Source organism: Mus caroli, unplaced genomic scaffold (assembly GCF_978045245.1).
Source record: "Mus caroli unplaced genomic scaffold, Mus_caroli_1 scaffold_10, whole genome shotgun sequence".
Classification (NCBI taxonomy): Eukaryota; Metazoa; Chordata; class Mammalia; order Rodentia; family Muridae; genus Mus; species Mus caroli.
The window spans coordinates 23,635,747-23,660,846 of record NW_028227265.1 but is presented as its reverse complement, the minus strand read 5'-3'; the positions used below and the strand labels follow the sequence as shown (position 1 = coordinate 23,660,846).

At 47.6% G+C, this 25,100-nt stretch overlaps 2 protein-coding genes across 6 annotated transcripts; one reads left to right on the top strand and one right to left on the bottom strand.

Moving 5' to 3' along the window:
- The first annotated feature begins 66 nt into the window (after positions 1-66).
- On the top strand, positions 67-17,693 carry Tsnaxip1 (translin associated factor X interacting protein 1). 4 transcript variants are annotated; one of them, XM_021170500.2, is made up of 16 exons: positions 67-173; positions 5,950-6,031; positions 10,583-10,695; positions 10,843-10,969; positions 12,112-12,205; positions 13,408-13,604; positions 13,980-14,115; positions 14,710-14,879; positions 14,960-15,119; positions 15,196-15,326; positions 15,444-15,569; positions 15,709-15,861; positions 15,985-16,094; positions 16,925-17,051; positions 17,145-17,251; positions 17,406-17,693. In XM_021170500.2, exons 1-16 carry the CDS (start codon positions 133-135, stop codon positions 17,644-17,646), a joined length of 2,115 nt encoding a protein of 704 aa, XP_021026159.1. In that variant the 5' UTR covers positions 67-132; the 3' UTR covers positions 17,647-17,693. The 4 variants fall into 4 exon arrangements, with proteins under 4 accessions (XP_021026159.1, XP_021026158.1, XP_021026160.1 ...); XM_021170499.3 differs by having other exon boundaries at positions 14,692-14,879; XM_021170501.3 differs by lacking the exon at positions 67-173 and adding an exon at positions 6,516-6,574 and having other exon boundaries at positions 14,692-14,879.
- Cenpt (centromere protein T) lies at positions 17,689-25,100 on the bottom strand. 2 transcript variants are annotated; one of them, XM_085843620.1, is made up of 14 exons: positions 24,937-25,018; positions 24,028-24,180; positions 22,936-23,026; positions 22,729-22,816; positions 22,529-22,625; positions 22,291-22,427; positions 22,117-22,159; positions 21,855-22,003; positions 20,206-20,400; positions 19,869-20,021; positions 19,362-19,437; positions 18,282-18,458; positions 18,096-18,200; positions 17,689-18,017 (listed from the first exon to the last, which is right to left on the bottom strand). In XM_085843620.1, the coding sequence occupies exons 2-14, from the start codon at positions 24,108-24,110 to the stop codon at positions 17,894-17,896; spliced, it is 1,518 nt and encodes a 505-aa protein (XP_085699746.1). In that variant the 5' UTR covers positions 24,111-24,180; positions 24,937-25,018; the 3' UTR covers positions 17,689-17,893. The 2 variants fall into 2 exon arrangements, with proteins under 2 accessions (XP_085699746.1, XP_021026162.1); XM_021170503.3 differs by lacking the exon at positions 24,028-24,180 and having other exon boundaries at positions 24,937-25,100.

The window sequence follows — 25,100 nt, the reverse complement described above, 5'->3', positions numbered from 1 at the left end:
GGGGGGGGGGGGGGCTGGAGGCGTGGCGCAGCTGTGAGCCCGCCCTCAACGCAGAGGCTGCTGGGGTCTGGTCCCTATGACAACGGACTGTACACTACCGCAACGGCTCAAGCCTGCTTCTGCTCCAAAGTCATGGCCAACCTACAGGAACGTAAAAGTTTCTCCAAGTCAAGGTAGCACCTGGCCGGGCTGAGGGCGGGGAAGACTTGAATATTTCCAAAAAGAAAAATGACGCTGATCCCAATCGCTGCACTGTCTGTCCTTTGGGTAGGACTTCAGCGCCGCATAATCAGCGATACAGTTGTAATTGAATTGGGGCTGACTCGTCAGTCCAGTAAGAACATTACGAGCTGCCAAAAGTGCAGGTGTACTTTTTCATAGATAGATGATCTTAGCTAGACACTAAAAAAACGAAGTGCCTTATTATAATTATATGTGAAATTCTCACCACAACTCCTGTATATAAGAAGCATTCAATGTCTAATGAATGTTGTTTCCCCCCTGCTCATTCCCAGTAGTGGAAGAAGGGCGAGAGGTGACTTCATTCTCAACTCTAATCTTTCAAGGTCTGCTGCCTTGGTAGAAAAATGCTACAAAAGGACAGCCTGTTGTGCAGTGAGAGTTCCAGGACAGCCAGGGCTATATGGAGAGACCCATCTTAAAGTAAATGAATTAAAATAATAATAATAAGCCTGCAGAGGTTGCAAGGACAGAAAATACCAATGTTATGATTGTCCCTGGAGAAAAAAAAGTCTCCGAGAAACAGGCAGCAGGTTGAAGAAGACAGCTGTTTCCCATCAAAGGCATAATCCAGGAAAATTACTGTCTATGAAAAAATATGTAATAGGGCTGGGGCTGTAGCTAGAACATGCCAGGACCTGGTTTGATCCCCAGCAACACAGAGAATATGAAACAGACTCAGAATCTTCATTCATTAGGAAGGGAGCACAATGTAGTTTCTATGAGCTGAGTTTGATGGTTATGTGACATATTAATTCACAGTTCATGTAGTGACACACTGTTTCCCTTATAGAGATGCAGTGTGGGTTTTCTCCCTCAGACCTTAGAGAGGGTCAACAAGATGGACAGACCAGAGCTTAGCACAGTAGAATGTAAGCAGAACCTGATAAAAAAGACCTTAGAGTTTTATATTTCCTTGGAGAATGTTTCTCCTCCTATGTATGGGCTTTTCTCCCTTTGTTCTCATATCCCTGCATGCTACTTTAATGGGCTGTCTGTGAAGGTCATTCAATACTAGGAAATACTCCTGAGCACACATTGCCTGCAGCCATTTATAACACTGAGTTTTCACCACCATTGAGATATAAATGTAAATATTTTGCATTCCTCCTTGAGGGTTGGTGTTAAATCACTTTTTAAAAAATAGGAGTCTAGGCCGGGCAGTGGTGGCGTACACCTTTGAACCCAGCACTTGGGAGGCAGAGGCAGGCAGATTTCTGAGTTTGAGGCCACCCTGGTCTAAGGAGTGAGTTCCAAGACAGCCAGGACTATACAGAGAAACCCTCTCTTGAAAAACCAAAAAAAAAAAAAAAAAGAGTCTAGGGGGCTGGAGAGATGGCTCAGTGGTTAAGAGCATTGACTGCTCTTCCAGAGGTCCTGAGTTCAATTCCCAGCAACCCCGTGGTGGTTCACAACCATCTGTAATGAGATCTGATGCCCTCTTCTGGTGTGTCTGAAGACAGCTACAGTGTACTCATAAAATAAATATTTATTTATTTAAATAAATAAATGAAAATGGGAGCCTAGATGGGCCGTAGTGGCACATGCAGCACTTGGGAGGCAGGGGCACGTGAATCTCTGAATTCAAGGCCGGCTTGGTCTACATAGAGAAACCTGTCTTGAAAACACACACACACTCGTGCACACGCACACTTACACATGCACGCACCCGCACACACAAAAGCCTGAGAGATAATTCAGCAGGTTAAGGATCTCCTGATTCCCTTAATCTGATCTCTAGATCCCACATAGTAGAAGGACAAAAGTCATACCAACAAGTTGTCCTTTAATCTCCCCTGGACCCTGTGGCTCACACATTAATACTCACAGAAAGAAAAGAAGGAAGAAAGAGAGGAAAAAGAAAAATTGGGGCTTGAGGAGGCTGCAGAGATGACTCAGCAGGTAAGCTCTTTCAGAGGACCTGAGTTTGACTCCCAGTGTCCACATCAGGTGGTTCACAGTCACCTGTAATTCCAGCTACAGGGAGATCTGACATCTCTTGTGTCTGTGGACACCTGCACTCATGTACACACACACATAACAAAAAATTAAGCCAGGCAGTGGCGGCGCACGCCTTTGATCCCAGCACTTGGGAGGCAGAGGCAGATGGATTTCTGAGTTCAAGGCCAGCCTGGTCTACAGACAGAGTGAGTTCCAGGACAGCCAGGGATACAAAGAGAAACCCTGTCTTGAAAAACCATAAATAAATAAATAAATAAATAAATAAATAAATAAATAAATAAGATATTAGAGTCTAGAGAGATGACTCAGTGGTTAAGAGCACTGGCTGGCTGCTCTTCTAAAAAATCTGAGTGAGATTCCCAACACCTACAAGGCAGCTCACAGCTCTCTTGACCTTGGTTCCAAGAGATCCAATGTTCTCTTCTGCCCTCCTGGGGAAGTATTCATACACACAAAATAATAAAAATAAAATTTATAATGAGAAAAGTAGTTAGGGGCTAGGGAAATGGCTCAGCGGTTAAGAACACTGACTGTTCTTCCAGAGGTCTTAAGTTCAATTCCCAGGAACCACATGGTGACTCACAACCATCTGTAATGGGCAGCTGATGCCCCTCTTTTTTTTTTGGTTTTTCAAGACAGGGTTTCTCTGTGTAGCCCTGGCTGTCCTGGAACTCACTTTGTAGACCAGGCTGGCCTCGAACTCAGAAATCCACCTGCCTCAGCCTCCCGAGTGCTGGGATTAAAGGCGTGAGCCACCACGCCCGGCTCTGATGCCCTCTTCTGGTGTGTCTAAAGACAGTGACTGTGTGCTCACATACATAAAATAAATAAATAATTCGTTAAAAAGAAAAGTAGTTAGAAATTAAAAATAAACCAATTAAGTACCTGTTTTAGGGTTTTACTGCTGTGAACAGACACCATGACCAAGGCAAGTTTTTTTTTTTTTTCTTGCCTCAAGTTTATTTGTAAAAACAGCATAGGACACTGATTATCTGCAAATAGTGTGTAGGTAGGTGTGTCACAGCAATCCATCTGTCTTCACATTGGCAGGAGCCTTTTCTAAGGCAACTCTTATAAAGTACAACATATATTTGGGGCTGGCCTACAGGTTCAAAGGTTCAATCCATTATCAAGGTGGGAGCATGGCAGCATCCTGAAATGTATGGTACAGGCCGAGCTGAGAGTTCTTCTTCATCTGAAGGCTGATAGTGGAAGACTGACTTCCAGGCATTGAGGCATAGCCGTTTCTGCTGGTAATTCCAGTGCTCAGAAAGCAAAGGGAGGGAGATGGGTTGACCAGGTCAACCCGGTCTCCGATTTTCAAGGTAGACTAGGATACTTAGTGAGAACCATGTCAAAATCAAGTTAAATAAATGAATGATTTTTTTTAAAGATAGTGACTGATCTTTTTTTTTTTTTAAGATTTTATTTATTTATCTATTATATGTAAGTACACTGTAGCTGTCTTCAGACACTCAGAAGAGGGCGCCAGATCTCGTTACGGATGGTTGTGAGCCACCATGTGGTTGCTAGGATTTGAACTCTGGACCTTCGGAAGAGCAGTCGGGTGCTCTTACCCACTGAGCCATCTCACCAGCCCTAGTGACTGATCTTGAGAAAAGAGTATTAAGAACCCAATGAGCAGGTTAAGTACTACCTTCTTGTTGCTCTCCAATGTGTGACTTTTAAAAACAACAACAACAATCAGTATTGGAGACCCAACCTGAATCACATGCCCATTAGGCAAGTCCTCTGCCATTGACATATATGCCCAGTTCCTCTAGTTTGGTTCCTCTAGTTTGTTTGTTTTGAGAGAGGATTTCACTATGTATCCGTTTAGCTTGGAACTCACTATGTGGACCATGCTGGCCACAAAGAAAAATGTACCTGTCTCTGACTCCCAAGTGCTGGGATTGAAGGTTTGCGCCTAGCCCAACTCCCTTTCTGCCTTCTATCAACAGAAGATGTTAGCAAGGTACCCAGGATGGCCTTAAACTTGCAATCCTCCTACCTCATCCTCCTAAGCAGCCAGGATTACAGGACTACTAGTCCATGACAGTCACAAACACATACATACACATCAGGTGACACCTGTCCTTCTCTATAAGTTGCTTGTCCACTTGCTTGGTTCACGTTTGTGCAATGTTAAGTGGCACTAGAAGACTAGGGTTTGGGGTCTCACTGCCCCATTTGAGTGGCCTGAGGAATTCTGCAGAACAGAGTTTCCCAACTGGGTTCACATGTTGAGTAATACTAGCCTTACTTTTTATTTGTTTTTTATTTTCTTTACGCTTTTGGAAACAAGGTTTCTCCTTGTAGCTCTGGTTGTCCTGGAATTCTCTCTGTAGACCAGGCTGGCCTAGAACTCAGAGATCTACCTGCCTCTGCATCCAGAGTGCTGTAGTCTTCAGACACACCAGAATAGGGCATGAGATCTCATAACAGGTGGCTGTGAGACACCATGTTGTTGTTGAATGCAGAACCTTCGGAAGAGCAGACAGTGCTCTTACCTGCTGAGCCATCTTGCCAGCCTTAGTCTCACTTTTTTTTATAAGCAAAGAAAATGGGGCTGGTGAGATGGCTCAGCGGGTAAGAGCACCCGACTGCTCTTCCGAAGGTCCAAAGTTCAAATCCCAGCAACCACATGGTGGCTCACAACCATCTGTAATGAGATCTGACTCCCTCTTCTGGAGTGTCTGAAGACAGCTACAGTGTACTTATATATAATAAAAATAAATAAATCTTAAAAAAAAAAAAAGAAAATGAGGTACAGCAACATACTTAAAGTCACTAGCAAGCAACACCAGTGACCACACATGTACACAAGTCTATCAATAGCAGCATACCCTTACCCCACAGGTCACTGAATTACCTCTTTTGTTTCTTCCATTTGGGTCACACTGGCCATATGTATGTAGCCCTCTCTGTTGTTCCTTGAATGCCTTTCTACCTTGAGTAAGCCCCTTCCCAAGAGGCTTGACTTTCAAGTTTGAGATCTCTTCAGGATCTATTTTTCTCCTACTCTGCTATCATAATTAATACCTGTACAAGCCCAGGCAGTGGTACTTGGGAGGCAGAGGCAGATGGATTTCTGAGTTCAAGGCCAGCCTGGTCTACAGGGTGAGTTCCAGGACAGCCAGAGCTATACAACGAAACACTGTCTTGAAAAAACAAACAAAACCAAAAACAAACAAAAATTAGCACCCACACAACTCATTTTAGTCTTTGTAGTCTTTTGTTTATCTCACTTTTTGTTTTTGTTTTTTGTTTTATGTTTGTTTGTTTTGAGACAGAGTTACTCTGTAGACTAGAATGGCCTTGAACTCACAGAGATCCACCTTTCCTCTGCCTCTCAAGAGCTAGCATTAAAGGCCACTACCACCTGCTGCTTAACTCACTCATATTTAACCTTTACAAAACTAGTGGGAGAAGAATAAGAATTGTCTATTTCTTTAAGAGAAAACTGCTAAAGAAGGTTAAATGATTTGCTCAAACCTGATCCTTTTGAAACCCCAGATACCAGGCCCCCAGACTCTTTCAAGCCATTAAACAATGCCCTCTTTTGGACTGTGCCAGTACCTGTCCACATAAGCAAAGTGCACAGACTCACAAGCAGACACACACAGAGACAGAGAGAGATTTAAAGGGAAGAGAGAGCCATGCCCTATGGATCTGGGAAGGGTCAGAGGACGGAAGGATCTCCTCTTTGTGGGCTCTGTCACCCACCACAGCTTCTTTTCTATGCAGAATAAGTATACAAGCCTCAGGAGGGACTCCGGAAGCCAAGGGCATTGAGAAACGCAAGCTTTCTCAGAAACGAAGGACACTGGTTAGTGATGCTCTTCTTTTGGAACCCCACACGTCACCCTCTACAACCTGTCTGTTCCACCTACAACCAAAAAGCATAACCTAGCAGACTAGCTTCTTCCCAGTCAGAGAAATGTGGCTCCCTCCCAGAAGCCAAGTTCCCCATGCTCTGGAGGAGGAGATGAGGGAGGCTCATCCTTCCCACTTATCTGAAAGTGGCCTGGCCCAAGCTGTTCTAGGCAGAAAAGACTCAGCCCCTTCCCTCTGCACCCTTCACTTTGCAACTCACCCTTTGGGAATGGACTTCATTTCATCAGCAGCCTGCTGTGTGTACCAGACACTGTCTGCTGTGACCTGAACCTTTTGTCTTTATGGTTTTAGGTCTAGTATAGTACTTGAATTCTGTAAATACTTATGAACAAGCATGTAAAGACACAGTACAGAGTATTTCTCTGTTGCGTTTGGTTCTGAATTCCAGATTCCTGTGTTTTACATTTTTTGTATAGACCAAGCACAGTGGCTCACACCTGTAACCCTGGCACTTGGAAGGCTAAGGAAAATTGCTGTAAGTTCAAAGCCCATCTGGAACTTCATAGTAAGCTCTAAGCCAGCCTGGGCTACATGAGAGAGACCCTTTCTTTAAAAAGTATTTGTATAAAAATAAGTGTGGTCAGCTAAGAATGGTGGCATACACTTAGAATTCCAGCACTCGGGAGGCTGGGACCTGAAGCTTTTAAGTTCATGGCCAACTTGGGCTACATAGAAAAATCCCACTCAAAACCCTTTCTCTTTGCCTCTTCCCTTCCCAAAAGGGAAAACTGCCTTATTACCTAACTAAGTATTTTAGCTTTGTTTTGGATTTTCTTTTTCAATGTCTTGGATCAAACACATGCTATGAAAGTCCTTTCCACTGAGCCCGCCTCGTTCCTCTTTGGAGCTCTTGTTAATCTGACATGGGGTTGTTGTCATTCAGACAACAAGTAACCATTGTTCAGATCTCAGAGGAAATGTCTTCTTTGAAGGGGCTAGAGTGGATACCACAGTGGCTAATAGCACTTGCTACTCTTGACCAGGGTCCTGTTCCTAACTCTGGAAACTCCAGTTCTGGAAGAGCTGATGCCTTCTTCTGACGGCTGCAGACTTCAAGCATGTATGTGGTGTATTTACATACAGGCAAAATGTTCATATACATAAAGTAAACACAATTTTAAAAATTAAATATATAAGGGGAGGCTGCGATAAGGACGTAAAGTGAATAAATTAATAAATGACAAAATTATATATTACACAAACATATATATATATATGTGTATATATATATATATATATATATACACACACGCACACACATAAAAGCGCAGTTTAAGGCTCTAGTTAACAATGGGACACTGTGGGTGCTGTGCTGCTTTCATTGTGTGACTGTGTTCATTTGGGAACATATAGGCCATATATGTTATGAAGCTGGGAACTGCCAGGCCCCCTGTGTAAGGAGAAGGAGGCAAATATGGACTCTCTAGAGAACACGTTCAGCCACGTTCCTGTAAGGCGACCTCCAGTTCCATTCTGGCCTCAGCAAGCTTTCTGATCTGATGCCCAACTCAGTGTAGACCTGCAGTCCAAGCACTTCCCCCCCCTCCCCGCCCCTTCGGTGTCACCAACTACCAGAAAGGAGCTGTTCCTCCCGCCATCTCCCGGAAGTGGGGCACCCTCCAGTTTTTACCTGCAGGGGGAAGCAAAGAGCAGGGAACTCAGAGGAACATCGTTAGCATTCTAACAGCCCTTGGGCAGACGCTAACACCCCTGCCCTCCCCTCCCCGCTCCCTCTACCCCCACCCCCACCCCCAAAGAAGCAGCCACTTCCACGGAGTACAGCGTTTTCATTCGCCTGAGCAAATCAAAGTAAGGTGTCCACCTTTTCTCCACCTGAAAAGCAGATTTCCTCCCCTTTTGGAAACCTGAAACACTTTCCAAACTCAAAATTGAGCCCAGGTGTCTCCACTTCTGTTGTTTGAGACAGTCTGACACAGTGGTCTCACACTCATGCTCTTTCTGCTTCCACTCTTAAACAGGATGCTGGGATTACAGGCCACTCGGGACAACTATGCAAAAAGGTGGTTTGTTGGGATAGACTGGCCCACCAATCAGCAGTTCTGCTTTGGCACACCATTTTACAGCTGTGAGCCACCACACTTAGAAAGTCATTTCTTTGCTTGCTTGCTTCATTCACTCCCTGCCACACACACACACACCCGCCTGAATGGTTTCCCTTAGGTTTTGTTGTTGTTGTTGTTTGTTTGTTGTTGTTGTTGTTTTTGGTTTTTTCGAGACAGGGTTTCTCTGTGTTGCTCTGGCTGTCCTGGAACTCACTCTGTAGACCAGGCTGGCCTGGAACTCAGAAATCCGCCTGCCTCTGCCTCCCAAGTGCTGGGATTAAAGGCATGTGCCACCACTGCCTGGCCTCCCTTAGTTTATTTTTTAGTTAAAAAAACAAACAGACAGGGGTTGGAGAAATGGCTCAGCGGTTAAGAGCGCTGACTGCTCTTCTGAAGGGTGGCTCACAACCATCTATAATGAGATCTGAAGTCCTCTTCTGGTGTGTCTGAAGACAGCTACAGTGTACTTACATATAACAATAAATAAACCTTAAAAGACAAAAACAAAAATCACTTGTTTTCAGATAGTTTTTCCCTTTGAGACAGGTCTCTATGTAGCCCGGGCTGTCTTAGAACTAGATATTGTAGCCTGGCCTAGAAGTCAGAGATCCACCTGACTCTTCCTGCCACCAGGCTGGCCTTTTTTATTTTTTTATTTTTTTGAATCAGGATCCAGGCTGCCCTAGAAACCCACTGCCTAGTGGAATATAATCATGCACTTCTGATGCTTCTATTGCCACAACCAGAACACAGATTACAAACAGAGTGTTATGATTATGGGATTATAGGCAAATACCCACAGGACACAGTGCTAGGGACAGAACCCAGGACTTGATGCATGCTATATGAGATGATGATGATGAAGATGATGATGTACTGTTCTTTTTTTTTTTTTTTCAAGATAGGATCTCTCTATATAGCTCTGGGTATTCAGGAACTCATGATGTAGACCAGGCTAGCCTTGAATTTAGAGATTCCCTGCCTCTGCCAGAGTGCTGGAATTAAAGGTGTGTGTCACCACCACCCAGTTTATTGCATTTTTTTCTATGCATATTTAATGAAAAGATTTTTTTTTTTTGTTTTTGTTTTTGTTTCTCAAGACAGGGTTTCTCTGTGTAGCCCTGGCTGTCCTGGAACTCACTCTGTAGACCAGGCTGGCCTCGAACTCAGAAATCCACCTGCCTCTGCCTCCCAAGTGCTGGGATTAAAGGCGTGTGCCACCATGCCCGGCATGAAAAGATTTTTTTTTTTTTTTTTTTTTTTGGTTTTTCGAGACAAGGTTTCTCTGTGTAGCCCTGGCTGTCCTGGAGCTCACTCTGTAGACCAGGCTGGCCTCGAACTCAGAAATCCGCCTGCCTCTGCCTCCCGAGTGCTGGGATTAAAGGCATGCGCCACCACGCCTGGCTGAAAAGATTTTTTTTAAAAAGCCATACATACCACTTGGTACCACATGCATCCGATAATGGGTCAAACCCCATTCACCAGGGGACCCTCACCTCCTTCTTCCTCCCGAAAGGATGCACCCCAATCTCCTTGCATGCTCCATTTACTACATCTCTGTAGTCCTGCCTGTCTCATCCATCTAGGCATTAGCCTGACTTACCCTCCTTTCCTATTTCTTTCTGCTTTTGGCATGTTGTACAGTGCCAAAAGGAAGGGATTGGGGCTCTCCAGTATTCAGATTTGTTTGTCATAACAGGCATTTGGTGTTTCCTGACAATATAGAAGAGTAGAACTTGGGCTGGCGAGATGGCTCAGTGGTTAAGAGAGCCGAGTTCAAATCCCAGCAACCACATGGTGGCTCACAACCATCCGTAATGAAATCTGATGCCCTCTTCTGGAGTATCTGAGGACAGCTACAGTGTACTTACATATAATAAATAAATAAATCTTAAAAAAAAAAAGAAGAGTAGAACTTGCATTTACTGGGTTCCTAGCAGGCACTACGCAGTTTTTCTCCCGACATCCTTGACTCATACGTTGGTATGCTGACTGCTGTTATCCCTACTTTACAGATGAAAAGTCTGAGGCTCAGAGACTTTAAACTGTGGTCTCGCTGCTAATAAGGAAGATGTGAGATTTAATCCTAACCATCTATAACTAAAAGACCACAGTCTTAACTATGGACCATATTAATGATGTCTGTATAGCTGGGTATACTGGCATATCCCTGTGATCTCAGCATATAGGAACTGGAGGCAAGGTCTCAAGTGTAAGGCCACCATGGGCCATGTAGCAAGATTGTGTGTGTGTGGATGCAGAAGAATATTAGAAGAGGAAGAGGCTGTGGATACAGCTCAGAAGGACAGTGTTTACCTAACATGTGTAAGGTGGTCCTGGGTTCAATTTTCAACAATACTAAAAAAGGGAAGGGTGGACTAATGTTGCCATAGTAACCCCAGCTGTCTCTCCCCCTTAAGCCCTTGCAGTTATCCATGGATGGCCACCTGTCACCATGGCCTACATACACCAGTGGCCAGACGATTCTATATAATCGAAAGCCCTGTTCAGATGACAGCCGGAATCGAGCCAAGTAAGCAAGGGCCAGCCTAGTGGGGGATGGGCTGATCTAGGCTAGGTATTGTTCCAGGACATAGAACTTAGTGAAGTTTGCAGCCCCAGACCAAGAGTGCAAAGACCCATGGGTGCTAGTGACATCTCAGCCCACCATCCTCTGCAGTACCTGCCAGCAGCAGTCCATGAACATCTCCAAGCCCAAGTACCTGGAGCAACTAGAGAACTACCTGCGCAAGGAACTCCTCCTGCTGGACCTGAGCACGGATTCTGCACAGGAACTGAGGCTGCAGGTCAGAGCCCACAGACCAAACATGTCAAGGGTGAAAAGAAACCTCATGCATCCGAACTGAATAGCAGACCTTCACAGGGAAGTGGTCCTCCATCTTGCGACTATTCCTCTTTGAAAAGAGGCAAGTCCCTTGACCTCTGGCCTGGTGGCAACAATGAGACACTTAAGGAACTAGCTCAGAAACAAAGAGAATGGTCAGTCTAGATGCCGTCCAGACTCTGGTACACATTAGAGAGGGAATCAGAAATGACAGAAAAGGAGTGTCAGACTTCTGACCTAGACAGGCCTGAAGCATTTACTGAAGGCTGACCCACGAGCCAGGCTCTGGGCACACTCTTATACCAGCAGGAGCTTGAGGGCATCCCACCAGGAAGTGGTGGAGCTGGGATCCCAAATCAAGGCTGGTTTCAGAGCCTGTGTTCATTCCAGTCGGGAACAGTGCTTCTGAGGGATGAGAGATGGCTCAGTTGCTGAAAAGTCTACTGCACAAGTGTGAGGGCCTGAGTCTGGATTCCCAGAACTCACCTAGTTATAAAGCCTGGCCCAGCCACATTTGTAACTCTAGTACTTGGGGGCTGCCTGTGAGAGCCAGGCAGATTCCTGAAGTTTATTGGCCAGATAGCCTTGCCAACTGGTGAACTTCAGGTTCAGTGAGTGAGTGAGTGAGTGAGTGACCTTCTTTCAAAGAAGACACCTAAGGTAGACGTCTATGAACCACAGCACAACACATACCTACGCACAATCACTCTAAGCTAAGTTTGAAAGGAGAAGTCTCTCTTTCACATTGAGTTCAGAACAGGAAGCTAGAATCTTCAATGTCCCATTGGTCTTTGATATAGACAGGGGCTACAGGTGAGAGTCTAATAGATACAGAATCTGGTAGGCAAGAAGTTGACTGCCTGGGCAGCCAGAGTCAACGTGGGCAGAATGGCATATTTGCCCCACACTGGTGAGTGGCTGAGCCTCAGAGTTGGCACCAAGCAAGGCCTCATACCTGTCTGTCCTCTCCATAGTACTAAAGACTTGGGTGTTACTTGGCCAGACACCGGTTACTAGCAGTTGCACATGGAAACAGTGGGGGTTATGGGTCAGGCAATGATAGGTTCTTTCTTTCTTTCTTTCTTTCTTTACTGTTGATGTCAGCCTTACAGGGAGATCTTTGAGTTCTTCATAGAGGATTTCAAGACATACAAGCCATTGTTATCCTCCATCAAGAATGCGTACGAGGTGATGCTAGGTAAGGGCTCCTTGCTGGGCTCCGCCTGGAATGAGCAGACTGTTGGGACTTTTGGATTCTCTACTACCAACTGATCTTTCTGGTCATGCTTTGCTTTGCCTCAAGCCCTTCTACCCTTTAGGAGGATGGTGAGGCAATCTGTAGTAAACAGAAGGAATCTGAGGAGGGCAGGTCCTTCTGGGAAGGAAGGAGGCTCCCTCGCCTGCTCAGGACCTGCTAAGCAGCCAGAGGACTGAAGGCTTGGGATGATTGGTTCCTAAACCTCTCTGTGGAAGAGATCTTGACCCTGACCAGGACTCAGCCCCTGGATTGTTTTTTCTTTTCCATGGCTGGATACTGAACCTAGTGTCTCATATATAATAAACAAGCACTCTATCCACAGCTGCTGCCTTCCTTTAAACACAAGTGTGTGAGGCCGGGCAGTGGGATTACATGCCTGTAATCCCAGCAGTTGGGAGGCAGAGGCAGGCGGATTCCTGAGTTCGAGGCCAGCCTGGTCTACAGAGTGAGTTCCAGTACAGCCAGGACTGCACAGAGAACTCCTGTCTCGAAAAACCAAAATCAAACAAACAATAATAATAACAACAAGTGTGTGGAGAGAGCGGAGGGACACTGGAGAGATGGCTCTTCAGAGAAGGACTGGCTGTCTTCCAGAAGACCCGGGTTCAGCAGCACCGACATGTTAGTCAGCAATCATCTATAACTCCATTTCCAGGAGAACCGACCTCCTGTTCTGGTCTCTGCAGGCACCAGGCATACATGGCTTTCACAGACATGCACATTAGGCAAAAATCCATGTACACCAATGACCTGTGCAACCAAGGATCTGTGACTCCTGGCCGTTTGCTCTGTGACCTCCCTAAAGGGCTTTTCTACGTGTCTGTCTTGTGTTTTGTTTTGAGACAGGGTTTTTTTGTTGTTTTTTTGTTTGTTTTGGTTTTTCGAGACAGGGTTTCTCTGTATAGCCCTGGCTATCCTGGGACTCACTTTGTAGACCAGGCTGGCCTCAGAAATCAGCCTGCCTCTGCCTCCTGAGTGCTGGGCTCAAAGGCGTGAGCCACCACGCCTGGCTGAGACAGGGCCTTTATATGTATTCCTGGCTGTCCAGAAACTTGCTTTGTAAACCAGGCTGGCCTCAAATTCAGAGACCTGCCTCTGTGAAGGCATGTACCATCACACCTGGCCCACCTGTCTTTGCTTAGCCCACCAAAAGGAGAAAATCCGGTCCCTGGAGCCCCTGAAGGCCAAGATTGTCACCATGAACGAGGACTGCAGTGAGAGGGTCCTGGCCATGAGGGCTGAGGAGAGGTACGAAATCTCTGTGCTCAAGAAAGAGAAGATGAATTTGCTAAAACTAATTGACAAAAAGAACGAAGAGAAGATCTCACTGCAGAGCGAGGTAAATGAATGTGGGAGAGCTGACAACGTCCACATGTTCCTCTCTTACCTGTAGCCTGGGTGTGGTGATGCATACTGAGACAACCCCAAACCCTTCTGCCTGGACTGGAGGAGTTATCACATTCCCAAGAGCCCCCCACTGTCTTCTCTCTGCCCCGCTCAGTGTAGACTCCAAGGTGGCTCCAGGCACCAGCAAACTCTTCATGGACTGAAGTACTGACATCTTGCTAGGTACTCAGGCATGATCAATCGCTTTTGTTTTCTTAAGCTGAGGCAACTGCCAAGCACTTGTCACACCCCTGGAGTGACTAGCTGCCAACCAGGACTCCAGGAGTCACTTGTGTATGCAGCTCTATCTCCCACTCCCACTCCCCAGGTAGCTAAACTGAGGAGGAGCCTGGCTGAGGAATATCTGCGTTATCTTACCGAACGAGATGCCCGAAAAATTCTGATCGGGGACCTGAATGAACTGAGGTACCAGCAAGAAGACATGTCACTAGCCCAGAACCCAGGTAATCCAAGCTAGGTTTCTCTTCTAAGGTACTGAAGTCTGTCACCATTTACACTGCTCACTCAACATCCCTAGTATCTTATTATCCTGTGTCCTTACATGGTAGGGGATGCCTGGGCCACTAGCGGGGGGCTGTGGATCTTTTGTGCTAGACTGAGAAACAGAGTAACGTAGGAAACATAACACTGTTGGAACTGAGACTCTGGGCAGGAGAAAGCCAAGTAGGGGTTCTCGACTGAAGCCTGAACCCTTAGGGTGGTGATGATGCTGTAGACTCAGCAAATCCCAAGCAGAGAAGGCATGCTACTTTTTTTTTTTTTTTTTGGTTTTTCGAGACAGGGTTTCTCTGTATAGCCCTGGCTGTCCTGGAACTCACTTTGTAGACCAGGCTGGCCTCGAACTCAGAAATCCGCCTGACTCTGCCTCCCGAGTGCTGGGATTAAAGGCATGCGCCACCACCGCCTGGCGGCATGCTACTTTTCTATTGCAGTGATAAAATACAGTGACTTATAGAAGGAAGCATTTCTTTGGGATTTGGGGTTCCAAACGGAATCGTAGTCTGTCACCATCTCGGCAGCAGGTGCATCTCTGGCAGGTGTTCCGAGAGAAGACCCAATGAAGCTAACATTGGCACTGAAGATGACTCGACAAGACCTGACTCGCACACAGATGGAACTTAACACAATGAAAGCCAACTCTGGAGATGTGGTACCCAGAAGAGACTTGGAAATGCAAGAGAAGACCAACATGGAGCTTCAAGAGCAGGTGCTGGGTGGGCAGGCAGTGTGACATGGTGGGGTATGGTCAGGCAGGCGGGCAGCCAGGACCAATCACCTTGCCTACAGCTAGAAAGCCTGAGAGCCGACTATGAAGAAGTCCGAAAGGAACACGAGCTGCTGCTGCAGTTGCATATGAACACACTAAAGGAGCGGGACCAGTTCTATAATGAGCTGCAGGAGATCCAGCGCACCTCCACACCGCGACCTGACTGGACCAAATGCGAAAGTGAGGATGACTGTAGGGGCCCCAGGGCCTGTGGAAGGACGTGGAAAGGGTTCTAGCTTCCTCTCCCCACTTGCAGGTATCATAGCAGGGGGCCCAGAGCGCTGGCTAGTGCTGGCTGAAGGGAAGAACAGTGACCAGCTGGTGGATGTGCTCCTGGAGGAAATTGGCATGGGTCTGCTTCGGGAGAAAGACTTCTTCCCTGGCCTGGTAGGGGAGTCCCCGAGCCAGAGGCCATCTAAGATTCTGGGGGAACTGTAGAGCACATTCCTATTTATAAACAGGGCAATAGTGGGGTCCAATCATGTGCTGGCACCTGCCTTTCAGGGCTTTGGGGACGCCATCCCCCCCTTCCTTCGGTTTGATGGCCCTGTGAAGAACAAGAAGCCAAGCAAGAAGGAGGTGGTAAACCTCCTTAAGGATGCCTGGAAGGAACGCATTGCAGAGGAGCAGGTCAGCTCGCGTAGATTAGCAAGTGCTATTTCTGCGAAACCTCAGATCCAGTTTAAAGGAGTCCCCTCAAGATGGCAGGGTACAGGGTGGGGGCTAGAAGCCTGGGACACTCTGACCAAGCGTTCCCCTCTCCCTGCAGAAGGAGTCATTTCCAGATTTCTTCTTCAATTTTCTGGAGCGTCGCTTTGGGGTCAATGAAGCCATGGCCTGGGCTTACACCATTTTTGAAAATATCAAGCTCTTTCGTTCCAGTGAGATCATGAATCAGTTCTATGCGGTATTGATGGGAAAGGTGAGCTTTGGCCTAGGCCCTACCTGTTATCCTCAGGGAAATAGAAAGGGCTTTTGTCCCCAGCACAGAATGGCCCTGCCACTATTCCAAATAGCATATTAGTAACTGCTTCACTCATTGTAGAATTTGGAGAGTGTATATATCAATCAAAAAGAGACACTGTCCCATCTGCTGAAGGAGTTGATAAGCGTTGACACTCAGAACGAGGGATCAATCACCATGGAACAGTTCAGGTAAGAGACTAACTGGTCAGACTACTGCAAACTCTAGTCCATTGTTTTGACTGGTCAGGTTCTCACATATGCAGGGAATGGGAGCCTCACAGGGAGGGCCACAGCCTCAGAGTCTGCTGTCCTCCCCAGGTATGAGAGGGAGGGAGGGAGGAGAGGGGAGAGAGGTGATGGGGGGAGAGGGGAGAGGAGAGAGAGACAAGAGTTATTTAATTCCAGACCAGCCTAGAACAAAACTGTTTCAAAACATGCCAGGCATAGTAGTGCACATTCTTAATCCCAGCATTTAGGAGGCAGAGGCAGGAGGATCTCTCTTAGTTTGAGGTCATTCTGGTCTACAGAGTGAGTTCCTGGCTAACCAGATTAACATATAGACCCTTTCTCAAAAAAAAAAAAAAATTCAAGACAAAACAAAAACGTTCAGAAGACTAAGGCAGGGGGATCATTATGAGTTCAAGGACTCTCAAAAAGAAAAAAAAAAAAAAACTTGCAGAGGGGCTGGAGAGATGGCTCAGGGGTTAAGAGCCCTGATTGCTCTTCCAGGGGTCCTGAGTTCAATTCCCAGCAACCACATGGTGGTTCACAACCATCTGTAATGGGATCTGATGCCCTCTTCTGGTACATCTTAAGAGGGTGACAGTGTACTCATATAAATAAATCTTTAAATCAAACTGTTGAAATAATAATGGGCATGATGGCCCAGGAAGGATGGGGGGCGGGGGGGGGGGGCTGGCAATCTGTCACTCAGGCCCTGATGGCCGAGGAGGTATGGGAGAGGGCGCTGGCAGGTCTCAGTCACTCAGGCCCTGATGGAAATTCTGCTCTCCTCGTAGCACCATCCTCAAGACTAACTTTCCTCTCAAGAAGGAAGAGCAGATTCAGGAGCTGATGGAGGCAGTAGGCTGGGGTCCAGACAGCAGCAACTCAGACATGTTAAACTACCGATCTTTGTTTCATGAGGTAGGCAGGGACACCTAACTTGCCAGCCCCTTCCCTAGTCTTAAACTCTAGTCAAATGGCCTTGCCTTGCCTTCTCCCGTACCCGACGCACAGGATGAGGAAGGGCAGAGCGAGCCGTTTGTGCAGAGGCTGTGGGAACAGTATGAAAGTGAGAAGGAAGCCTACTTAGAAGAACTGAAGCAGGAGCTAGACCTGGATCCGTGAGTGGCCCTGGGCCCTGGGCCTCCGGGTGGGGCAAGTCCTGTCAGAGAGCATCTCAGGGGCTCGAGTCTCCCCAGAAACAGGTAACATGCTGGGCACTTCAGATCAGAGCTCAAACCTGCATATTCCTATCTTCCTTTCCTTGTGGGGCAGTCTTGAAGAGGTGACCCTACTGAAGATGCGTGGGACCCTGATGAACATGGATCCTACCATGGACAAGCAGACTCTGAGTGCCTACCTGAGCCAGGCCTATCAGATCCCTGCGATTGATGTGCCACTGGAGGATGAGGAGAGGCAGGGGATAATCTCGATAAAGGTTGAGACTGCGCTTGATCGACTTAGGATGGCAGACACGAAGCGTGTAGGACCACGAGAGCCAGAGCCAGCAAGCTAGAGCCAGCCCTGCCCCCCTGGCAACAGAAATACAATATCGCTAACTTTCTTCTAGTATAAAGTCTTTAATTCCTATTCTTTTCCAGGCTGGGGGGAGGCGATCTGGGCAGACCCTAAGACATGCACCACAAAGCAGAAGAACCCATTTGTGAGACTTTCTTGGTGCTAGGAGATGAGGGAACCTTCATGATTGTGTAGGGTTCAAGATTCCCAAGGTAGGAAGAGTAGGCACCAGGGAAGGCCTGGCCCTACTGTGCAGGGAAGACAGAATTGCCACTGAATGCACAAGGGATAAGTTGTTGCCGGTACTCCAAGGGCAGGTACCGCTCCACGAGCACATGCTGCGAGACTTGATCAGTCACTAGTCCCTGCCTGTGTGAGAGAAAAAGAGGCTCAAACAGAATTAGCACCAGCCCTCCCATACTCGGCCTCCCTTTTATGTGCACTTACCGTCGCATCAGCAGCACTAAGTCCTCTGGCTTCACAGTCTTACGGCCAGCATGAGCAGCAAATACCTCCAGGTCATTGCAAAGGTGCTGGAAATACTTGTCTAGGCTGCCAACAAGGTTGGAATAGAACAGACTAAAGAGTCTGCTTATGCCCTGGCACCTCTACCCACTCACATGCTCCACTCACCACTTCTCTACTATCTCAAGAGCCTTCTTCTCCACGGGCATCTTAGTGCAGAAGCTGAAGAACTTCACATAGGGGCTCAGTCCAGCCTTGTGGGGGTCTTGGCGGCGCCTAGGACCTGCAGTTTGGGTCCTGGATGGGCACTTGGCTGTCACAGACTTCAGGGGCTCTGAAGGTAGGCTGAGGACAGGAGCAGACAGGTGATTGAACTGCGGTTTGGGGAGGCCCCTATTTGAAAACAAGTCCTGCTGGCTCTGCCGAAACTGTGACAGTTGCAAATTAATTAACTTGAACTAGAAATCCAACGGGGATGAGTCGGGGGTGGGGGGGGTGGGGTTACAACACCTTTAATTCCAGCACTGAGGAATCAAGGGGCAGGTAAATCTGAGTTCGAGGCCAGCTTGGTCTACAGAGTGAGTTCCAGGATAGCTAGGACTACACAGAAACCCTGTCTCAAAAAAAACAAAACAAAACAAAAAACAAAACCAAAAAACAAAAACAGGAGGAGGAGAAGAAGGAGAAAGAGGAGGCTGTTGACAACAACTACAACCAGAAACAGCTTGGCAATAGCTTGGCCGTTCCCTGTGACCCTGTTCTCCAATATAGACCCAATACTCTAGTCAAGCCTCAACATTTATGTTGGTACCTGCTCAAGCTTGTTAAACCTCAGGTCTTGCCGGGCGTGGTGGCGCACGCCTTTAATCTCAGCACTCGGGAGGCAGAGGCAGGCGGATTTCTGAGTATACAGAGTATATAATTGTCTCAAAAAATAAAACAAAAACAAAAAACAAACCAACAAACAAAAAACCCTCAGGTCTCAAACTGGACAGTCTCTCCCCTTAGGAATCCACCCCCGCTGTCCCAGCCGACTAATGTCCTCCAGGAAGCCACCTATGATTAGATACCGACCTAGGAGCTTCCCCCTCACCTAAGCTCTTCTACACATCTCGGGTCAGGCACCAGGACAGCACACAGGCTGGAGCTGCCTGCTGTGCTTGACAATCATCTGTATAGCTATGAGGACTTAAAAGTGCACAATGCCCACTTCAGGGCACCCTCTTCCCAACAACTGGGGTTTCTTACACTGCAACTCCAGGTGACGGGGGTGGCTGTGCAGCTGGGAGTGAGTCCCGTGTGCTGGAGGATAATTCTCCATTTGCTGTAGAGAAAGAGTTGTGTCACAGAGGGTCAGGCTCAGCCACTTCACACAGCTGTGAAGGCCTAGTCTCGCTCTCTTAATTCCTACGGGCGCCCTCATAGAGCACTAGTTAAGTGACTGACCCTTACCGGCCCCATGGCCCCTCAAACTACCAGTTCCCAGAAACAGCCCGGGACAAATTTTCTTCTGTAAGACAGGAACTAAGGGGCTGGTGAGATGGCTCAGTGGGTAAGAGCACCCGACTGCTCTTCCAAAGGTCCTAAGTTCAAGTCCCAGCAACCACATGGTGGCTCACAACCATCCGTAACAAGATCTGGCGCCCTCTTCTGGACTGTCTGAAGACAGCTACAGTGTACTTACATATAATAAATAAATAAATCTTTAAAAAAAAAAAAAGCTAGTGACACTGATACCTACGCTAGGCCTCTTACCTGGCCCAGCAGAAGTTTCCTCAGACCCTGAAGGTCCTTCTTGATCCTTGGGCTCCGCAGCCTCGTTGGATCCCACTGCTTCTCTCGGTTCTGCAGGCTGAGGCTGTGGCTCCAGGAAGGGGAAAGGAGAGGCAGCAGAGCCAGTTCTGCTCACTGAGGGGAGGGCAGGCAGCACTGATTCAGACTCTCCTGGCCCCACCACCATTCTACTCTTGGGGAAAGGAGGGACTCCTGGGCTGGAGTTCTGGGGCACAGATAAGAGTTGGAGGAAGGAAATGTCTACGCTAACTCTGGCACTGGCTAAGCTGGCTCCCAGTCAGCCGCCCCTCATACTCACTCCGGCTTTGCAGCCTGGTCCCCGAGCTTGGTGGGCCCACAACTCTTTCAACATCTTCAACCCCAGGGCGAGAAGGGCTGGGCAGAGAATGTTTCCCACTAAGGGAAAAGGCAGCCAAGGACTGTGAGAAAGGCTGTGTGTCTTCCAAGCCTACATCCATTGGCAGAGCAGCAACAGGTATTCTGTGACTGTCACCTGGAGATCAAGAGGCAGAGAAATTCTGTATCCTAGGTCCACCTGCTAAAGCTGGGGACTGGAAAGGGCAGGCAGTGAAACTTCAGGGCTTCTCTAAGGAACTTCCAGAAGGAGGTAAACCTGCCTTCTAAGCCTGTTACCTTCCCTCGCCCTCTTTGCTAGGCTGCTCTTCCTGGTCCTTCCTCTGACACCTCAGCCTGTACACCTTGCTCATAGCCCCTAAAACTGATGGCTCATGCCTCAGCCATCTATATTCTCTGCTCAGCACCATCCTCAAACATGAACTTGTCCTCTGGAACAAGGCTCCCAGGTTAGTGCTAATTGGTCATAAAACCTGTTTTCCCCACTCGTCTTCTAACAAGCACCAGCCCCTATAGTAGACCCTTTTCTCCCACCCTTGGCCCTGCAGTTCAAGAATATTAAGTAGTAAAGCCACAGAGACACTAAGGCTAGACCCACTCTGGGAGTTAGTCTTTCTCTTTTTTATTTACTTCCAAGATAGGGTTTCCTCTGTGTAGTCGTGGTTGTCGTGGAGCATGCTCTGCAGAGCAGGCTGGCCTGGAATTTGCAAGAGCATGGGAGGCTCCAACGCCTGGCTACAATGGCTCTCCTTGGTTGTTACCTTTAGCTGCATCTGGAATTAACTAAAATCCTAATGACTGGGCACACCTGTTAGGGTTTTTGTTGTTGTTGTTGTTTTGGTTTGTTTTTTTTTTTTCCCTTAAATCATTTGATGTGGGAAAACCCATTTCTAATCCAGATCTTTGAGGTGGGAAGATCCACTTTTTTGTTTGTTTGTTTGTGAAGACCCACTTTTAATCTGGCCCACATCTTCTGCTGGCAGCCTATATAAAGGTGAAAGAAAAGCCCGGCAGTGGTGGCGCACGCCTTTAATCCCAGCACTTGAAGGCAGAGGCAGGTGGATTTCTGAGTGTGAGGCCAACCTGGTCTACAGAGTGAGTTCCAGGACAGCCAGGGCTACACAGAGAAACCCTGTCTCTATAAAACTTGCTCTCTGCCTGTTTGCTCTCACTCTCGGTAGCAGGACTATTCCTTCTCAGTCAACAGAGCCTGCTTATTTGAGATGCCAGCACATACTAAAGACCGGCTTAGACATCCAGCCTGTGGACTTAAACTGCTGGATTCTTGGACTTTCCATTGGTAGACAGCAATTGTTGGCTATCTGGACCACAGCCTGTAAGCCATTCTAATAAATCCTTCCCCTTACACCCACACTCACTCACTCACTCTGTAAGTTATGTTCCTCTAGAAAACCCTAATAGACCAAAGTCCCAGGTAAGTAGTTTGTGAGGAAAACAGAAATTCCTCGATGCCTGCTCAGGCTCACAGAGCATCCCTGACCTCATCAGATGCAGAGCAAGCCTGAGTTCAGTCTCCTGTCTGTCATAGAGTCCGTAGCTTCTCCCTAAAGCTAGAGGAGATTAAAACCTTACCTGGAAGAGCAGAGTCTAAGGAATTGTCTTCCAGATCCTGCAAAAGAGCACCAGCATTCACAAGCTGGCGGATGGGACGTCTTCGAGCCAGACCAGGTCTCTCCACTGTCTCTGGCTGACCAGGTAGAACAAAGGTGAGATTGAAGGAGCTGTTAAGATGGAAGCAGACACAAGGAAAGCCTGAGACACAGCTTCCCCAAAGGGACTTATCTCTTAGAATCTGGTGACCATACTGTATAAACCCCAGAACAGGGGACAGTACCTGGCCAAGGATGAAACATCAGCACTCCTACTCCTACGCGGCTCTATCAGGTTCCATCAAGAAAACGTAAGAAAGAGAATCCACAGTGAGTTACCCAAGCCTATGAAAGCTCTCTTAGGTCTTTCCTACATCCCAAGCGGAGAGAAAATAGCTCAGGTGTATGCTAGATCTCACCTTGGGAGAGAGGCAACCCCTGGTTCACTTCCTGCTGAAATACTGATAATCTCAGTTTTTGCTTCCTTTTGCCAGGGGCTGTTAGACCTGGAGCCAGGGTTGAGGGGGGCTCCAGTTCAGGAAGGTGTAGCTCCAGGCTGTAAGGATGAAGTTTATCTCAAACATGTCAGGAAGCCCAATTTTAGTTTCTGGGGATCCCAAGTGGTGGCTCAGCCTATGAGGGAAATTCACTGTGTACCTTCCCCGACTGCTTTCCCGTCTGGAGGACCGGGCCACTTCTGGTACTTGTGCTGGCTTCACCACTGGGTCTGGCATCACAGTGGAAGATTCTGGGGCTATAGAATTAGCAAGAAAAGGGTGGAGCTGACCAAGAAGGACATCATAGGTCTGACTGTTGGACTAGCACCAACTTTAACTGGCAGGCTGACACCCACTTACCGGTTAGTAAGATATTCCTTAGCAGCGTCCGGGGTGTCTGTTCCTCCAGGCGCCCACGACCTTGAACACGAGTGGATCTGCCGACTGACTATGGGAACAAGCGCCACTAGTCTCTTTTTTGGCTTGAGAGCCCCTCAAGGTAGGCTTCAAAACAAAAATAGACTTTAGGGTTCTATGAAGTCGCTCGTGGAGTAGGTGGACACTCACCCTAGCTCCATGGGATTGCTTCCTAGCACTTGTCTGTGTTTGGCTACCCTGCCTGTTAGAGTATGGCGTTTGAGACCGTCTTCTTTGTGCACTGTGTAAAAAAACAAAAACAAAGCATCCTGCCCTGAGATTTCTGTAGGAAGAGGGGGTAAGGACTGGAGGCACAGATGTGTGTTTGCCTTCACAAGGGGTTGTGGTTAAAAAGCTTTCCTTTAGGGGCAGGGACCCAGAAACCACTTGTACCTTCCATGGTCCCCAGCAAAGAGGGGGATGAGGGGTAACCCTGAGGCACAGATGGACTGACTGATCCAGCGGGATGAGGGTAAGTCTAGCAGAATAACAACAGCAGATGAGTGGAGGTTGGTCACAGAGGTTACAAATCGGAAGAGCATCCCGTCCCGCCCCAGAATAACAATCCAAGTAGGAAATTTTTTTTTTTTTTTTTTTAGTTTTCCGAGACTGGGTTTCTCTGTGTAGCCGTGGCTGTCCTGGAACTCACTCTGTAGACCAGGCTGGCCTCGAACTCAGAAATCAGCCAAGTAGGAAATTTAAGTTACTTTTAACTTTTAACCTTCCAAGTTGTCATCAAGGTGTGACATTAAGCATACCCCAGCCCTTTTGTGTTCCGCAGGCTTCCACCTCATTACTCACAGGCCTAAAACATAGCCGGAGGGCAACGGCCTCCAAGCCTAGCATCCGAAGTTCAAGGACCTGAACCCACGTGCTGGAAGGTCAGAGCTGACTCTATGAGTGTCAGTACACACACACACACACACACACACGCGCACACACACACACACACACACACACACACCCCGACAGTAAATAAACACATAATGGCCCGTCTTGAATTAACAAGGGCCCGGTAGGACCAACACGTTAATCCCAGCTACCAGGGAGGTTAGGGAAAGAGGATGGGGAGTCCAAAGCCTGTCTGGGCTAGTTTCAAGCCACACCAAGGCAACTTCTTGAGATCCTGTGGCAAAGAAATACAGAAAGGGCTGGAGATGACGCACAGTGGTAGGGTGCTTAATTAGCAGGCATAAGATCCTAGGATCAACCACTAATACTTTGGAGAATAAAAGAAAACACCTTGGGCTGGAGAGATGGCTCAGCGGGTAAGAGCACCCGACTGCTCTTCCGAAGGTCCTGAGTTCAAATCCCGACAACCACATGGTGGCTCACAACCATCCATAACAAGATCTGGCGCCCTCTTCTGGAGTGTCCGAGGACAGCTACAGTGTACTGAACATATAATAAATAAATAAATCTTTAAAAAAAAAAGAAAAGCAAAAAACCACCCTATCATGAACGAGTCTCCACTTGGAAAGAATGGCATTCTTCCAGACTGGTGGATGCCAACTTCCGTACCTTCTGCTCACAACCCTCCTTAAGGTTCACTTCCCAAAGTCAGGTCAAAGTCAGGACTACACAGAGGAACATTGTCTCCTCTAAAACCCAAAAAACAAAAACAACAACAAGAAAGAAAGAAAGAAAGAAAGAAAGAAAGAAAGAAAGAAAGACAGAGAGAGAGAGAGAGAGAAGAAAGAAAGCATCTTTCAAAGAAGAAAAAAAAGAAAGAAAGAAAGAAAGAAAGAAAGAAAGAAAGAAAAGCAAGCAAGCAAAGCATCTTTCCAGTTCCTGCCCCCCGACCTGCCATGGGAGCCTCAGAGAGTAGGACTGTGTGTGTTGTGAAAGGTGAAGTCACCTAGAAGCAGGGGTAGATGTCACCACAACCTTGGTCTGGGGCTGAGTGAAACAGGCTAGAAAACACAGAGCCTTGCCCTCTGCTCCTAGAGATCCACCACCGTTGTGAGACTCTGCGGTCTCACCCTGGAGCATACGGTGGGGTACAAAACAGCACAGCAGAGTCCAATTTGATTAGGAACCCCGAGTCTGATCTCAGCATCTCAGACTGTACTCTGAGACGCGGTTTTCCTTTCCAGACGCAGACACCACTGCCCATTCATTCTAGTTGCTCACCGCAACACTCTTACGTACTTGATCCGAGTGCTCCGGCGTCTCATCGGAGTGCGCGAATCCGCCGTCTCCAGCACGCGCCGCAACAGCGTGCGTACAGTCGGATCGCCGTCGGAAAAGCTGAGCGCCGCCATTTCTCAAGACCCCACCCCTCCTAACTGCTCAAGCAGCAGCGAGCACCGCGT

Coding starts and splice junctions, on each gene's coding strand:
- Cenpt (XM_021170503.3), bottom strand. CDS start 25,049: ATGGCGGCGCTCAGCTTTTCCGACGGCGATCCGACTGTACGCACGCTG. Junction 22,004..22,116: donor GATGTTTCATCCTTGGCCAG/GTACTGTCCCCT, acceptor CCATCTTAACAG/CTCCTTCAATCTCACCTTTG. Junction 19,438..19,868: donor GGAAACTTCTGCTGGGCCAG/GTAAGAGGCCTA, acceptor CTTTCTCTACAG/CAAATGGAGAATTATCCTCC.
- Tsnaxip1 (XM_021170499.3), top strand. CDS start 133: ATGGCCAACCTACAGGAACGTAAAAGTTTCTCCAAGTCAAG. Junction 174..5,949: donor AAAAGTTTCTCCAAGTCAAG/GTAGCACCTGGC, acceptor TTTTCTATGCAG/AATAAGTATACAAGCCTCAG. Junction 10,696..10,842: donor GACAGCCGGAATCGAGCCAA/GTAAGCAAGGGC, acceptor CATCCTCTGCAG/TACCTGCCAGCAGCAGTCCA.